At 37.8% G+C, this 18,085-nt stretch overlaps 1 protein-coding gene across 8 annotated transcripts in view; it reads left to right on the forward strand.

The window, feature by feature from the left end:
• ITGB3BP (integrin subunit beta 3 binding protein) overlaps positions 1-18,085 on the forward strand; it is a 35,519-nt gene that overhangs the window by 11,936 nt on the left and 5,498 nt on the right. For all 8 annotated transcript variants that reach the window (XM_074831833.1, XM_074831835.1, XM_074831829.1 and 5 more), the window contains 4 exons: positions 3,972-4,044; positions 7,526-7,604; positions 8,725-8,815; positions 10,771-10,830. In XM_074831833.1, coding sequence (XP_074687934.1) covers positions 3,972-4,044; positions 7,526-7,604; positions 8,725-8,815; positions 10,771-10,830 — 303 coding nt within the window. The remainder of the gene's footprint in view (positions 1-3,971; positions 4,045-7,525; positions 7,605-8,724; positions 8,816-10,770; positions 10,831-18,085) is intronic.

The following is an 18,085-nucleotide window of genomic DNA, read 5'->3' on the forward strand; positions in this document are numbered from 1 at the left end:
CCAGGTCAGATTTCTATGGCAGTCTCTGCTTTCATCAGTAAGAAAGAAATTTTGTTTGCATGTATTAACTCCTATACCAGTCTCAGGATTTGATGGTACTTTCTGGATTAAATGAAGAGCCTATGTCTGGGGTTTTTTTTCCCTCCTGGTAAATATGAAGCTCTTCATCCTATACAAAGAAACTTTTCAATGAGAAGAGGTGCCAATAGGTGTTCTCTGCCAGATCAGAGATGTGGCTGTTGTTCGTGCAATCAGTTGGTATGCCTCTACTGGCATCTGTCATGTCATGGAAAGGTCAGCTCATACCATACCTCAATTAGTTGTTTTGTCATGATGTGACATCCTACATTCTCATCCAGAATGGAGCAGTAACTATTCAGATTCAAGCAAAGTGACTGCATGTTATACCGAGGCGCTGACGATCGCTGAATTAAGATTGCCTGTATCCTGAAGGAAGAATCAGATTAGAACAACATATGTCCATACTGACTACAATCGGAGGCACTGGGAGCAGTAAGCTTTCTGTTAGTGTCACTGCATCACAAAAGCAGTTCTGAAAAAAACCCAACTATTATGTATAAATGCAGATTTTAATTTTGTGGCTGTCTGCAGAATATGAAACTATACCTCAGCCTGGCAGGATATCCACCTGCACTTTAACACTTACCTGTGCAAAAAGCTCTTAAAATTGTATATAATTATATCAGTCAAAAAATCCTATAGCTCTTTAGATGTGTTCTCTTGAATATCCTTACATGTTTGTAATTACTTGCTTTAAGACCTCTTTCCTTTAGTTTTAGTCAAAGCCTTTTTGGTGACACAACATGTGATACTACACAAATGTTTAGATCTACTACAAGTTTTAAAACTTTTTCAGCATCTCTGCATTTGCATTGCATGCCTTATCTCTTAGGTGAAAGAAAAAAAGGGGGCAAAATGTCTTGAATTAAAATGCCTGTATATTAGGATGTCAGTGGGAAAGGTGAACATGTACTGTATTTTCATACTGATATTAAGTATGGATATAGGGGAACGTTCTTTTTGCCAATAAAAAGACTGATCACATGATCATAGCTGACATTTAGATGGATAATTACTCAGTAATGTAGTACTAGTCATCTTTTTTTTCCTGTGTTCATATAGCTACAAGATGGTGGTATATAAGACTTCCTCTTATATCACAGGTTTCAGCTTGTCCTTTTAGACCCACAATTTTTCTCCTTCTGAAAAGACACTTTTATTTTAAGTGTTGTAGATGAACATGACTTTCTTTTGAATAACAGTGTGGAGGAGTGCCTCAAAAAAGACTTAAATACCTACAGAATGCTAAGATTGTTCAAAAGTAACATTTATTTTAGGAAAAGACACGAACCGACCCAATTATAAGGTAGTGTGTCTTTATGATGTTGTCCTATGTATGTACTGTTGGGCTGCCTGATAATTCATATATTGCCTAACTACCCAAAAATCTCGCAACTCATTTATGACATAAATTTCTAAAATAACAGAATACTAAATCTTCACTGGTTTCTCATCATTGTTGGCGAACATATTTTTAAGATTTATTTTAAATAATTTTTATTCAAATCAATCCAGGGTTCTGCCATTCTATAGTACTGGTCTAAAAGTAGTATCTGTTTGATAGCTGGTGACTGATTTAAGTGCAAGTTCTACAACTACTTAGATTTAAAGTGAAATCTTTTGGGGTCTTAACCTTTAGCTACTGTAGTGGAACAGCTTAAACTTTTATAGCACCTTGTCATTCTGAGGTATTTCTAAATGTTTTACAAAATATTAAAATTAAAAGTTAACTTATCCTTGAGCGCTGATACTTGTGTGTAATAATTTAGATCTAGCAAGAAGAAATCAAAGTGTTTAATGCTTAGTGTGGCCTCTCTTTTTTAGTCTGATGTCAGAAAGGTGATGTATTACAGTGAAACGTGGAAAACACCTCGTTCCAGAGGGTCTGTTCTAGGATCAATGCATTTGTTAAGATCATGGCAAAGACCTGTTGTAGTTTCCACCAAATCTTTCACTTAAAGGTGAATTTCACCTTACAATAACAGCTGTTCAATACAAAGCATTTGTAAGAATGCACATGTATCTGTTAAGAGGGACAATAGATAAGAACTAATTTAGAACACCTTGTGAAATTTTTTGACACCAGAAAAAAAGATCTTTCTTGGGTATTGGATAGATGAGTATAGTCTGAATGGCTACAAATTCAGTGAACTCTAAAGCTGAGTTACTGGTGTGCAATTCTAAGTCACTAACTGTCAAATACGTTAAGGATCTCATTATTTAAGGAGAAAACTTCTCAGAAAAAAAGAATGAATGCATGATGCCTCTCCCCCTTCATATGTATGCATACACCTCCACCATTTTGTCTTTAACGAGTATCAGATCCAAGAGATCCATTGCACAGGAGAATAGAACCGTGACCAAAAAAGGGAGCTTTGACATCGCAGTAGGAAATGAGAGACTGAGTATGTGACTGATACTGTTGAGGGAGGAAATGCTTAAGATGGAAGTTACAAAAACTCCATATTATATGACGTCTTCAATGTCAGCCACAATTAAACAGAAATCTTTTTTTCTGTTCAGATGTAACCTCTTTATTGCTGGAACCTTGACAGATATAGCACTTGAAAGTATTGAAAGGTAACCATGTAGATTGTGTGGAGCACAACGCCATGGATAGTTATGGCCTCCCTAGTTTCAGTAGATTCACCAAAGACTATTGTACTGTGGGATCCTATCAAGTGTGACAGTATATACTATTTTTTAAGTATTAGTTAGGAGGGATGCAGTACTTTTTTTCTGCTAGTACATCACTCTCCTGATACGCTAATTGGAGGGCAAGCAGAATCGAGAAAGTAAATGTACTGACTTTAAAAACAATAGTAATTGATACACAAGATAAAATTTTGATCTGTTTTTGTTCTAACATGAGTTCTGTCTGAATTGTATAGGTTGTGGTAAGTTATGTAGATGTAAATTCAGAAAGTCTTTTGTGGTCAGAGGTGTTTTGTTCTACATAATAATATACGTAAGGAGGCCTTTAAGTGGCTGTTGAACAGTCTCAAGTAGATAGCAGCCAGTGAGCCAAAGATGGTATTTTAGGGCAGCACTAACTTAATCTAATCAGCATCACTGAAAACATCCCCCTGCCCACCTGGTTTGGGAGCAGTCTGTGTTAGGCGTTTATCTTGGAATCTGGTCATTTAAGAATGCCCAGCCTACAGTGACAGAAAGGCAGTTCACCAACACCACATGTGAGCCTAGGTTTTATTAACAAATCCATGGGAATGGACTTTTGTGGTAATATCCTATTGCTGTTTCCTCACAGAAACATGCAACTGCTCAAAATATCAGTGCTCTGAAATGTAGAAATATGACTCACCATGCAGAATAATGGCAACTGGCATATGATTTAGCATGCCCCATCATATGACAAGCTAGAATATTATATTGTCAATATAGCATGTCAGAGCCTTTGAAAGTAATTTGCAGTATCTCTTTGTAGTTGTTTACAAGATGGAGTTGGGGGCCGGGCACTTTTTATTGAAGAAAATAGAGATTTCATTGCTCAGTGGTTACAATATTTTTGCAATAAGGCCCTGTGCTAATATGCTGTCTTTAGGCAGTTAATAGGATAAAAAGCTGAGTAGAGCACTGTAACTATGTGTCAGAATTATACTAACTTTCAGTTATTAATACTATAATCCCAAGGTTTCCACAAACATAAATGTAACGTGAATTGATGAGAGGTCAAATTACAAAAGAGTGAATTTAGTGTGTTTCGTTATGAGGGAATCTCTCCTGCTTTGTAAGTGAGGTTTGTTGGGGTTTTTTGTCTTCCTAAAAGATGATTCAACAGTCAAGGTTCATACCAACACCTTTTTCGTGTGCTTCAAATGCTCGATATCTTATTTTCATCTTTATTCTTTCTTTTCTTGCAAACCCCCTAGGAGACGAAATTGAGGAGAGTGATTCAGAAAGCAGATTATCCAGAAGAGGGCAGCCTCAAACAGAGGAGGATGCGTAAGTGTATGAAGTGCGCGGTGGGTGCAGCGCTGTGATTTTTCACTTAGGAAAGATTAGTGTTTCATGCAGAATTAAATTAATAGCGATTATTTTTGTAATACTTATAATTCCACAGGATTGGATATTCAAAGGCAGTGAATGGCAGATTTACAGTTATAGGTACAGATTAATGCAGGGTTTGCAATACAACTGCCCAGGCAGGTCTGTCTCACTGGTAGTGTGGGGCGTGTAACACTGCCAATTAATTACAGGAGTCACACTCATGGTACTACACAATCAGGTATCGTAATTAAACTGCTGAACGGAAGATCTGTTTTGGCTTTCCAGACTCTTCTGAAAGTGTACATTCTTTACCTTATTTTTGGAAACATTAACTGCCAAAGATACAGGGCCAGTAATGCAGGAAACTTTTTGATTAAAAACTAGCCACAGATGGTCATGGTGAAACATTGTGTTTGCTTTCTAAATTCTTTTAAAATTCTTGTCTTTTCTGCCACAATCTTATTTTAAGCTATAAGCTTCCTGACACTAATGAACTTTGAGCAGTCCACAGTTAGTAAAACCCTTAAATGTTTCAGGTGAGGTATCTGATAAACTGCTTTCCTAAACTTGATATATGTGAGGAAGGAGAAGAGATAAAATGTGTTAGAAGTGTCTCATGTTGTTACTATGGCTTGATCTTTTCTGTTATGAAAAACATTTAATTGTTCATAACATTGCCAAATCTCAGCTGAAAAGTGAACTGAAACTTTCTGTGCCAACAGTGCACTCAGGCTAAATGTGTTACGTATTTCAGCCAAAACAAACACATCCATCCCTAAGAGTTAGACAAAGGAAATACTAGTTTCATCTATGATAGAACTAGGTGAAAAAGTAGAAAGCTGTGAATCTCTGTAAGTTGGATTGTATCGGGGATGCCTTTCATCTTTATGGGAAGCTACCAAATTTGGAAATCCTGGAAGTTACAAGGTTTTTTAATATGGAAGTTGTATATGCTCAGTAAAACTACTTTGAGTTAAAGCTTAAGTCCAGCTAAAGTTTCTTTCCTCAGTGAGCATGTTCATACTTCATGCTGCTAATACAGTATTATCCTAGATAGTCCCCCATCCATTTCCGTCCTTTTTACTCAACTGAAATTGCATTCACCAGAGACTCTTGTGATCTCTTAATAGCAAAATTTTTAAAAAAATTCTTTATTCTCATTCTTTTTCAACACTGTCTACATTTTTGTTCTTGAAATCTTTTTATCCCGTTGTGTTGTCCTGCCTTTTTATTTGATGCTTCAGCTTGTCCTTCAGTGGAATCTTTACATATGTCTTTGATATATATATATATACACACCAAATATATATATAAGTGAAAGATATGTGTATATATATATCTTTCTCTGTCCAAGAAAGTCTAATTCACAGCCCAGCACCAGCCTGGCTATACCACATCTCTTCTCTACAACATTATGTATTTTTTTATTGTTCTGTGTAATGTGACTGTCCTGTATTTCATTCAGGCTGGGTGCTTGTGCATCCAATTCAAATTGTTACCTAAATTCTCCTGACTGTAGATCCAGCACATTTTCTCTCCAAAATCTGAGGTGCATTTCCTATTACCCCAGTTTGTCACTAAGAGCTTACCTCTCAGTGTAATGCAGACCTCCGTTGCCCACATATTCCTTTGTTGGCCAGTTTCTTTGTACTTTCCTTGTGTTCCTTGCTTCTGACAACAGGTCACACTGCAAGTCCTCTTGATACTGAAGGCAGAGCACAGCTGCTGTGCTGCAGCTTGTGTTACTGGAAGAAGTATCACCATGCTGGTGCAGTATTCATGCAGGCTAGTTAACCGACATTAAAGAGTTGGAGTTTTGTACGTGAGTGGGTTTCTTTCCTCATATGCTTATGTATACGTTGATTCTGTTATTCTACTTCTGTATTGTGTCGTATGTCTTTAATATTTGTGTCACAGTTGTACCTGGTGTCCAGAGGAAAATTCCCTTGGGGCTAGATATTTTACACATGCAATTCTTTTTTACTAACAAGTAATATTTGTGACATTTATTCAACTAAATATTATGTTTCTTATGCTTAAAGATGTAACTCTTCCTTTTCATTACTGCACTTGAACTCTCAATGTGTCTGTTGGGTTTTTTTCTTGTAATGGATGCTTTCCACCACCATTAGCTTGAAATTTCCTCGTTGTAGGACAGTAAGTATCTTCTAAGTGATGGAGCTTGACAGATAGTAGAATTGTTTGGATGGCAAGTTAGATAGTAAAAAAATAAAATCTTACAGTTATACCAGTGAAGAGCTGTAAACTGATCAATTGGAGGGTTTTTTTGTGGTTCAGTAAATCCCTTGGTTGCTTCTTAGTGATAGTAACCTTGATTTGCAGAACAATTTGAGTAATCTGTAGTCTTCATTGACATGTAAATGTTTGCTTTCAATAATTCAGTATCTTTTTTTAAAAAAATGCAAGATTTGCAGAAGACTAGCAGTTAGTGACATGCCAGTAAAACACATTTGTAAACTAACACCTACATAGTAGTATTTAGGTGAACTTCCATATACTTTACTTTTACAGGTGGAAAATATGTTGTACAATACACTGACCTTAGCATTTTCTTTTCTGCATAGCCTTCTGTTCCCATGTTGAAATACAACAGTGATAAGTTTTTCTCATACTGTAGTTCTGTTTCTAAATTTGAGGTTTCTTATAAGGGTGATTCTCCCTTTGTGGAAGGAAACAGTGAATAGATTCTTTTTCTGTTGTCTCGATCTGATTTGCATGTTTAAATGGTTCAAAGAGAAAATAGTCTAAACAGTCATTGCAGGAATCTTTTTTCAATAGATATTCAGGGAAAATCCTTAGTCATGCATTAAAATCTGCCCTTTAGATCTAATTTGATTGTATGTTATTTTAATTTTTATTGCAATATCCATTAAACTCTGAAAGCTGACCATCTTTACACTGTTAGTAAGACATATTTGTGGCTTAAAAGGGGAGCTAGTACAACAAAGCTGAACAGCTACCATCACGCGATGTTGTCCCTGTTGGGCTCAGCTTTAATTTCTCATGTTTCCTACAGCTACAAGCAGTGTCATACCGTCTTAACAGTCTGTGGGTTTGGGGAGCTCATCCTCTTGATTAAATTCCTGTTCTTAGGAACAAATGAGTTAAAATCCTGTTTTTTCCATTGTCTTCCTCCACAATCATAAGAAGATCCTCTAATATTGCTGAACCTGAGTTCCTAGCCTTAAAATTAGGATATATGTATTTTTGGCAGTTTGCTTATAAATCCTAACCAAAAGCAAATTGTATTTGGTGTTGTATGACACAATCAGGTTGTACAGCCCATCTGTTCACAGCTTATCTAGATCTATCCTGATTACAATGTGAAGAAAGTCTGGGAAACATTGTAAACACTGATTTTCAGCAAGTGGTGATGCAGCTAATTGAAATGGTTTTATTTTAATTTTTCATGCAGGTTCCTGGAATTGCAGTCCAAAGTGAAAAGTTCATTGGCTAGAATTCTGAATATAAGAGCAAAACTGACAAGCCTACAGGTCTGGTTTACGCTGATTTATTTTTTTAAATCTACTTTTAATATAGGGTTTGAAAAAAAGAAAAGAAAATTGTATATGCAGTGTCTGAGTTTTAAGGAATAGGGAAGCAAATAAAATACTTGAAACCAGGCAGGTTTGACCTGGAAATCACAAAAATGAAAAAAAAAACCAAAACCACAGAACTTAGTAGATTTTTTTTTTTAAACTAGAAGAGTTGCTTTTCCAAGGACACCATTTTTAATTTGTATCACTCCTCATTTTGTACACGATTAAAAACATATGAAGTAGTTATCAACTATTATTTATATCTTGAAGTATGAATTATTACTGCATATTTTTCTGTCCTTGAAGATTAAATATCCCTTTGTGTTGAAGTGATTGTACTATTTAATTTACCACTAATGTATCATCATTTAATAGTCTGTTTAATACGTGCTAAAATGCAAATTGCTCTTCTGTTTTATTCACATTTTGTTTCCTGAATAAATTTAGCACAAGGCTCATTGCTGTGTATCAATATCTGAGAAATAATTCAGTGTACTCAAAGTATTGTATTGATTTATTTTACTTGCATATGATCTGACAAGGTTTTATTTACAAAAAAAGACTAATTTATAATATTTTAATTCAAATGTTTATTTAGAAAACCCTATTGAAAAATCCTTTCTATTTCTCCAGAGATTGATAGTGTATGGTTTTAGGTCTCCCATGAAATGCTGAGGAGTGTGTTCAATACAATCTGAGCTGCACGTAGATTTCCATTTTACTAACATATTAGAGCAAGCTTGTACATGTGCCAAGATTGCTTTTCTGGGGATCAAGTGTTAATCTGTTTAAACAGCTGAAGACTTACGAGTGAAGCGTAAATAACAGGAGATTTTTAAGTAACACTTCCAAAGGCACCTGAATGCCATTTTCAAAATTAACGTATATTCTTACACCCTTAAACTTTTTACTCCCATTGACTTTCTCTGAGGTGGAGCCTCACGCATCGTTTAAAGCTTATGAAAAAATTCCAGAAGTTCTTTCTCTGAGAGGTTTTTAATAAGTTGTAGACATCTAAGTAGGTAGTTTGGGAATGAGATTTAACAATGTCTTTAATCATGGGGTTTTTTTCCAGGCTTTAGAGGGCAGTAGAGAGCTTGAAAATATTGGTGTCTCCGACTTGCCTTGCGTCTTGAGTGCTGAAGTGCAGAGAACCCAAGTGCTAAGTAAGGAGGATTTTCAATATTTATCCTCTTTATAACAATTTAACAATGATCACTCCAAACGTTTCCTCGAGTCCTGCCCCGCTCTATGTTAAAATGGAGTGTTATACCCCAGGACTCGGACATGTGAGTTCTCTCGGTAAGGGCAAGTGCACCTTAAACGTCCCTGTGCGCCCAAGCAGGGACATAAAAGAGAGGCAACCCCAACGGCCCACTCTTCTAACTCGCACTCACAGATGGGGAGGAAAAACTTGCAAGAGCAACACCTTTTCTTGTGTAAATAGTTAGATACTTAGTGGGTACTTAGCTAGTGATTAGGCTAAACGTTTGCACTTTGATTGCATTGCCTTTCTTCTCTTTTTGCAAGGAAGTTGTTTTGTTTGTTTGCCTCTTAGGAGGATTAGGCTGAATATAGGTTTCCAGGCTTTAAAAATTGCTATTCATGTGTCTTTAAATGATAGACATACCAGATGCTTGTTGTGTTGGGATAAGGGCACTTTACAGATGGCACATCTGTAATACTTTTCCAAGGGAACCCAGAAGGCCAAAGCTTTTCACTTATATGTGTCCAATTTTTAATAAACTTTATCCTTACTCCAAGCCAGAGGTTCTTGGGATGTGTGAATCCTCAGCAGCAAAAAGTGCATTCACACTTCTCTTCCCAACTGCCTCCGCAACTAGAAGGGCACTATGTGATGGGGAAATATTCTAATGCAAAAAACTTGCATTATGGATAATTGCAGAAGAAAAAAAACAAAAAAGCTATTGACTTTCAGAGAGGAGAAATAAAGATCTGCCTTACCAGGTCATTCCTTTAAAAGTGATGAAAGGTAGCCGTAGGCACCAAGAGGCCCCAATCTTTATGCCTCAGAACAGTTTGTTAATTTGTTTTCACAATAGCAACACCTTTTATCTGTACCCACGTTGACATGTTTGTGGTACAGATGTGTGGCTAAGACTGCCCTTACCTACCACTACTTCTTCTTTTGCATATATAACATTGTTCTTGTAGACTTTTCATCCCAACCTCTGACCAAGGAATATGAATGTATACGTAGTCCCTGTGTCCAGTCTCTGGACAAGCATGCAAAGATGATAAAACAAGTTTCTTAAGCTGCAGCAAATGTGATATTTTGCCCATACGCGTTATTCTACAACCTGTCTGGTTGCTCTGCTTTCTGCAGAGTGTAAAAACACTGGAACTAGCTATAGGAGAGCAAAGCCTAGGGTGGCTGGGACTGCTACTTTGTTTGCCATTGGAAACAGGTGGACAGTAAAGCCACAGGTGCTCAAGAATTTTTCTTACCAAGGAGCACTGTGACTCTTCTCATGCATTAGGTGCATGTGCCTCAGCAGTGGAATTTATGCACCACACAATTCCAGCAGCGACTGTTGATTAAATTAACATTGCTCCTGACTCTATTCCAGTGCTCATTCAGTTTTCATTTTGCATGTGTATACACTGTACTAGTTCCCACTATAATGCATATATTCGGTTGCTTTCTTATACAAAATGAAGTTTTGTGACAATAGTCTGTGTTTACATTACTACCCTACACCGTGGATAGGGCAGTAACACTGCCCAAATGAGATGTCAGACCTGTTGTTGACATTTTCTGTTAGTCCACTCTTTCTGTTAGCTTTTTGTTGCTTTCAAAATGGGGAAGAATCATCTTTTCCCCCATCTCTGAATTAGGAACAAAGCACCACGTCAGCACTAGAAGACAAAAATGGGAACAAAATGCGGTATAAGGCTTGTAAGCACAACTTCTCAAAATTATGTTAATTTTGAAAATTTTTTGTTAATTTTTTGGAGCACAATTACATTGTAAGTGGTTTGTTGTCATCACTTGAAGAAAAATCCAAATGCTTTGAAAGTGAAAAAGGCAGCTCAGGTATTATTTTCTTTGAAGTCTCTGGGGCAACGTTTACTGATTTCAGATTTATTTCTTCACTAGTGAGTCAAGCAGAAGAACTGCAGCTGTTGAAAAGAAACCCTGGAAAACTTCCTGCCCGAGGTAAGAAACTTTTTATAACTCCTGTGTAACAGATGTTTTGATGATTCCTTTTAGTTGATTCCTCCTTAGTTCTTTCCACTTGAAGTAAGTTGGGTAACTTTTAATATGTGAAAAGGATGATAATCAAATGTTTCTTCTGAAAACTTCTGCACTACTCAAATGTAATTTTCATCTTTTCTGCTGTTTTCATTGTATTGGGTATTTCTCCATGAAACTGTGCAAGGAGAAGAAATCATTAATGGTCTTGTGCTTGAGGTATGGTCTAGAAATAAGTGCAGTCAGGACCTAGAGAGTTTACATTCCTTTATGGATACCTGTTATCCTTGTTCTTCCTCGCTCTCCTCCTTCCCCTGCATTTTCAGTGTATAAGCCAAGCAGCATACAGTCCTTGCAGCAAACCCTTTTTCACCTTCTATGTATTGTGAGGTATTTAGCACACTCCAGGGGACTGTGAAATCCTAACTATTAGGTTTCTTCATAACTAGTGCTGTGAAAATATTTGAAGTTGGTGGCATTTAACATAGTGTGGCCCACATAGCCACTTAGTGCCTTGTCTAGCTGGGAAGGTCGGGGGGGGATACACGCAAGATTTATTTTGTTCTCTCACACCCGGTAAAATCAACAAACATTCACCACTGATATGGTGATATTTCTGTTATCTTCATGCATTCTATCTTAAAATAGAGCAAAACCAGAATCAAAATCGGTGGTGGCACCTCTACTGCTCTGTCTGCCAGCTCTCCCAGCCAGCAGGACTGCTTCCTATCACAAGCAGCCTCTCTGATTTTGGTTGTATCTGCTCTTCCACAGGCTTAAATTCTTTTTGCTGTGGGGAATTCTCTTAAAGGAAAGAAAATTGATCAAACTTAAGTTTGCTCAGCTCCAGCAGATTACCACAAAATGAAAAGGAGTGACATCACTTCTTAAGGAATTTGGCTCATTTGTGCAATCTGCTGTTTCTGATTTACAGCTCCCTGTGTCCTTCTGTTCCGATGATCAGAGCCCCTCTCTGGCACTGATAATGGTGAGTGCCATGGGCCATTGCAGATTTAAACAGTCATTGCTTCCTTTGTGCACTGCTTTTTAATGGTCACCAGGATATACATTTATAGTTCCATCTTTGCTCTGGAAACTAGCTCCTAACGCTGAACGTATATCCAGTCTTGTTAGATGAAAAATGAGATATTTTGTGAAAGCAGGATAGAAAATAGAATTGTGAGTTTAAGTTGACCAATTTTGATGGAAGTTTCAATGTCAGTTTTGCTTTAATAAAGGATAAATTCAGTTTTGCAGTCCTGGAAGTACAGTAGTAAGAGAAGAGAAGTATGTGATAGAAGAAAAGCATTTGGAGATGTTTTACTTTGCCTTTTAGTTTTGGATGTGGTTTTTTCATAATTATTTTTAATTAATTATGCTCACGACTTAAAACTTATGACTGTTCTGTGGCTTGATACAAACAGAATGTCACATTATCATCACATGGTGAGGCATGAAATTTATTTACTTTACATAAACAACCTCTACTTAAAACAACTTAATACAAAACATTCCCTGCTCAATGGGCAGCATTATGTAGAACTCAGTATATCATTTTGTGTGACCAGCATAAAAAATGGCATCATTGTTTGTCCATGACTAGCATTTACAGTAAACAAAATGTTTTTGAATAGAATGTAAGCAAACTGTAAAGCAACTGCCAAGAGATTAAGTCTAGTCAGTATGTTGCAGTCCAAAACATCCTTTAAGTGTGTTGAGAATAAATGTGTAGGTTGCAATATGTATATTTTAAAGGAAAATTTAATAGGTTGAGCGTTTCAAGGAGTGAAGATAATATTCTAAACAGGAAAGCTACTTAAGCTGGTTGTTACAAATTATACTAATACTTTGCTTCCCCAAAAGAAAAACACTGACATAAATCATGTCCTTGACTCCGTCTGCTGTCCAAGTAAGAAACAAAAAGAGAGTGTTACAGAAGATCAAATACTTGCAGTGATAAGGAAAACTATTTTCAGACTGTATTTTGTAATGAAATAAAAAAATACTTTCTTTTCTGTGTTGCTGTTCATCCTGCCAAGCCCATGGGCAAATATGATCACCCCTATTAAGTTCAGTTCTAAAGATTCCCAACTTTCAGATTGTTTTTAATACAAGTGACTGAAGTTTGCACTTTTTGCAACAGTAGTGGTGGCTTTCTAAGAGACTAGATCAGGGTTAGCTAGATGGATTTTTTTCACTTGAAATTACTAATGACAGCAAAGCTGGAGAGATTAGGGACCAAGTAATACTGAGTTCGCACTTGCCAATCCAATTTTTTGAAGGCTGTGTATATATAGTGAAACATAAAATCCCATTTCAGAAACACTGCAAAATATAGATGCCTCCTTGATAAGCAGAGTTCCTTCTCAAAACAGATAAAATGGTAAGAATACAATATTTCACCATTTATCCCAATTCATGTCAGTTTGAGTTTGGACTTTGTATTGGTGTTTGTGTACACACAACTGAATAGCTTGGGTCTGGACTGCTGGTGGCTTGCTGTGAGTGAGGGTAATTCCAGTTTACAATCTATTTCTACATCATTCTCAAATGAAGTAGAATAAATTTGTTGCCCTTTGGACATACTTGGGTGTCTGTCTCCCACCTATATCCTTCCTTCTGCTTTGGGATCTTCTGGGGAAAAGGGGAATACATCAGACTTCAGATGTATATTTTCAGGAACATATCTGTGGATTTTTCTGACTGTAAAAACCTTAACCTAAAAAACATTTGGTTTTTTTTCTCAGCCCAACTTTCTATTCACTTGTAGGGAAGAAATGTCATTAAGCCTTTTCTGGGAAAAGTTCAGTCTCTTGAACTGGCTAAGCAGATGTTTATTAAGTGAACTGAATGAATTCATAAGCAAATTTATTTAGAAACTGTGTTTCTTTCCAGAGTTTCCATTCCTTGAGAGCAAATTGTCAGCAAGTACTCATTTTTCAGGGGAATGATGAGATGGATAGAGGGGTTGAACCTCGGTACTGGGAAAGGCCTTTTTATGTAACAGATCTGTAGGGCTCTTTCGTAAGAGCTGACTGTAAGGATGAACCATATGCTCTTGTCTGTGCAAGCCCCATTTCTAGGCATTTGTGTTAGAGGTTTTTCTGAGGTTCAGTTCTTCTATGTTTTCAATCTGTTTGGGAAAAGCTGCTAATGCTGACACAAACAGCAGTTCCTTAGTTCTACCAAGGTCCTTGCAGTTAAATCCTAGGCTTCTTTCCAGCAAAAGTTTGACAAGATCTCTCCAGCAGCCTTTTTGTGCTGTACATCATCTGTAAAAGCAAAAAAAAAAAAAAAAGATGATGCTGAAGGACTTTTTTTCAAATAGATTATTATTAGATGGAGATTTAGAGCTTGTGTTTGCAAGCGATATGCTTACTTCAATTCTTAACACTAAAGGCCAGGTTTGGTGTTTTGCCACACATCAGAAATGTCTGCTCTAAGTTAATGCCCCTGCACAGTGTTTGGAAGAGAGTTGATGGTCATCAGTACTGTCTTGGCCTAGCAGACAGGCTGCGAAACTAAGAGAAATTGAATTAAGAATTAATATTTTCTGAAGGTCTGAAAATACATTCTAAAGCCTGCTAATCAACTGCATTCAGGTTCAGTCAGCCTCATACCAGAAAGCCTGTGTGCCCAAGGCTGCGTGGGCCAGAGCTGGTGCTTACACAGCCCAGATCTGTAACGCAGCTGCAGCGTGGAGTGCGTACCTGCCTTTACCCCAGGACAGAGAACCCTTGGGCCAAGACTTCTCGTGGCCAGAGGTGGCCCGGAGGGACTGCAGTCTGGCAGCACTTTGCAGGATTTCCTCGAGAGCAGTTGCTGTGACTGGCACAACTTTGGCCCTGAAGGTGCCCGGTGAAGGGGCAGAGGTTGAAGAGGGAGGTTGTGCACACATGCCCAGCTAGTAGATGATTCCTTGGAGCTGAAACCAGCCGATGGAAATGAGTGTGCCCTGGGAGTGTTATGTTCTAGGTCGTTGGTGAGACGACTTCAAGGAATCGTAACTTTGTTTATGTGATGCTGGAGGGAATCTGGCCTTGTTCATCTGCTCTTCGGTGCGGAAGATCAGAGAGTCATAGAATCACAGACTGGTTGGAAGGGACCTTAAAAATCATCTAGTTCCCACCCCCCTGCCCCGGGCAGGGACACCTTCCACTAGCCCAGGTTGCCCAAAGCCCCGTCCAACCTGACCTTGAACCCTTTCAGGGAGGGGGCAGCCACAGCTTCTCTGGGCAACCTCTGCCAGGGCCCCACCACCCTCACAGGGAACAGTTTCTTCCTTAGTTCTAACCTCAATCTCCCCTCTGTCAGTTTAAAATGTTACCCCTCATCCTATCCCTACCCCCCTGATCAAGAGTCCCTCCCCCCTTTCCTGTAGCCCCTTTCAGTCCTGGGAGGCCGCTCTAAGGTCTCCCTAGAGCCTTCTCTTCTCCAGCTGAACCCCCCAACTCTCTCAGCCTGTCCTCACAGGGGGGTGCTCCAGCCCCCCGAGCATCTTCGTGGCCTCCTCTGGCCCCGCTCGAGCAGGTCCGTGTCCTGATGTTGGTGCCCCCAGAGCTGATCTGTCTGTATTTCTGCTCAGAAGTCTTTTTCTTCCCCTTAGACATGTGGAAGAGTTAATCTCAGTTATGTTTTGAAGTTCCACCTCAGTGTGAACACTTGCGATGGAACTGCATTAAGCAAACTGAATTAAGACTAGTTCAGCGCTGAGCATGTGAGTTGCACTAAGTCCATGTGTTCACATGCACACTCACCCATTTTGTTTACTCCTGTTATTTCGAATGTCCCCATGCAGACACCCAGAGAAATGGCTCTGCCCTCCTGCATTTACAGTCAAAACTCATTGTGAGGCTGCCCCAAAGTGCATCTAGAGGAGTGTGTTGTGTTCTAATTTGTATTGTGTGGATTAAAAGCTGGCTAAATCTGACTGTACCTCTTCTCTCATCCTGTGCAAGTGGGTCTTTTTTTAGTTTGTAACCATGCAAAGTCCTTTATAGTCTAGAAGAGGTATCAAAGCCCTCTTTGCCTTGTACCCAAAGTCTGCAATGCTTTCGATTTTCCTAGGACGAGTGAGTAATCTTGTCTACTGCAGGGGAAAGGAGCCGGCGGGCAGGTTTCTGTTTGACTCCCCGATGCCACTCTCTTTCCCAGCAGGTTATGGGTCTGTCGGATTGTACCCGCACCTTCAGAGTGCGTATTTTAAAATACAGCCTGAGATTTGAGAAGTATCTGGGTCTGAGGTCACAGGCATGATAAGCTTTTTGGATGGAAAGAAGGGGGCAAATTACAAACCTCTCCAATGATTTAACATCCTCTGCTATGTAGATGAAATATTAAGCTATTAACTTTTGTGGCAGATACAGAAATGCACATGAGACGTATGACTATAGACCTCAGACGCATATACATATAGAACTGTCAACCTGCATTTTATATTTAGGTGTCAGCCACATTTGTTCATGAATTTCACACTTGTGTTTATACTCTATTTTCCCACGTACCTTTTTACAGACGCAATAGCTATTAATTTTTAATTCTAGTGGATCTAGGCTTTGGAGTATTAAGCTTAATGAAAAATTAAAAAGAATTGTAGTTCTTTTAACAGCTACATGTAGCAACTCCTACATGAGAATAAATACTGCTTTCTCCCATGAATATAATTATTTTAAATAAAAAAGAAAAGAAACATTAGTTTGGACTCACTTAGTAGCAATTATATGTTTAAGAGGTGTAAATAACTTGCTATCCAGACATTACAAATATCCAGGTGCTCTGTATGTGCTGATGACAACAAAATTGAAAAGAAAGACTGTAATAATTCTGACTGGTTTTCTCTGCAGAAGATATTGATTATTTGTGTGTGGTGAGAGATTTGGAAAATTCAATTAAAGGAGTTGTGCAAAGGTTTCATAAATTTTCCTTGTACAGCGTGTACACAGACATTGTTGCGTATTAAATCAATGCAGCACTTCACAATATATTTTCTTTGAAACATAAAAATAAATAACATTTAAACAGTTCTGCTTACTACAGAAACAAATTTTATTTTCTGTGAAGCATTTAGTCATGTGCTATCACTGACTCATACACATTTGCCAGCTGTAACAAATTTTATAGACGTTTTCTCCAGAGACATAGCTCATATACTATGAATTTTTAAATGAGCAAATGGTGAAGAAGGGATGTCAGCAATATAAAAATTGATCAGTTAAAAGATAAAAGCATAAGTAAAGAGATTTGTATGGTAGTCTTAATAGGTTTTATTAAATAAAAATACTATAAAAAGACAGTAATGAATAGACTGAAGGTTTTAACTGTGGTTGAGGTGGAGAAAAATTATTCTGGCACATTTAGTAGAAGATTGGTTTTATATCACCTGACAGGTGAACATTTTTTTTCTCCCTGCTTTTTAGATCTGTAAATGTTTTAGAGCAGTCAAACTTGGGAAAGAATGGCGGTGGAAGTAGGAGGGGAAAAGAAACTTGGGAAGATTCTGCCCTTTTAATGCTTTTTGTGGGCTGGGGACAGGAGACACTGTGGCAAAGGGCAGCGAGGCTGCTCCAGTCACAACGGATTTTCATCCGGAAGTTTTGCTAATGTTCTCTTTGCTTTAATGTAGTTTAACTTCCTTAGAAGTTCTGCATATAAAAATATCAAGAGTGAGAGGGGTTGTTAGGGCTGCTTTGGGGTTTTTTTTTTTAAGAGCAACTCATGATCTTCATTAGCTCACACACCAAAAAACCCCACAAAAAACTAAGAAAACAAACCAAAAAATCTTAAATTGCTATAAACGAGCATCGTAAGTTTTTGGCGTGTATGAGTACTAAATCATACTATTTCAATATCTAAATCTTAATGCCATCTGGATAAATACTGCTATAAATAGACCTGTTTTGTCAAAATGTGCTGTCATGGTATATATTTGGAAAGAAAGTCGAGTTAGTGATGTTTTATATGAATCTGGGCAGCTTACATTTTTTAAGACAGCTTCTCAGAGTGAAACGCAGCTCTTGGCATGGTTGCTTTGGTATGTCTGGGTTCTTTAAGTACTGCATCATCAGAATGCCACAATCGGGGATTAAAGGCTTCATAAAGACTGAATTGGAAAGTTGCACTTACTACAAAGAAACCAACTGGTAATTAAATCTCAGTCTTTTTCTGTTACTTGTCACACAAGATTGAACAGTTTGCTATTTTAAGCAGTAGTTAGTGGTAT

This window comes from Strix aluco, chromosome 8 (genome assembly GCF_031877795.1).
Source record: "Strix aluco isolate bStrAlu1 chromosome 8, bStrAlu1.hap1, whole genome shotgun sequence".
Classification (NCBI taxonomy): domain Eukaryota; kingdom Metazoa; phylum Chordata; class Aves; order Strigiformes; family Strigidae; genus Strix; species Strix aluco.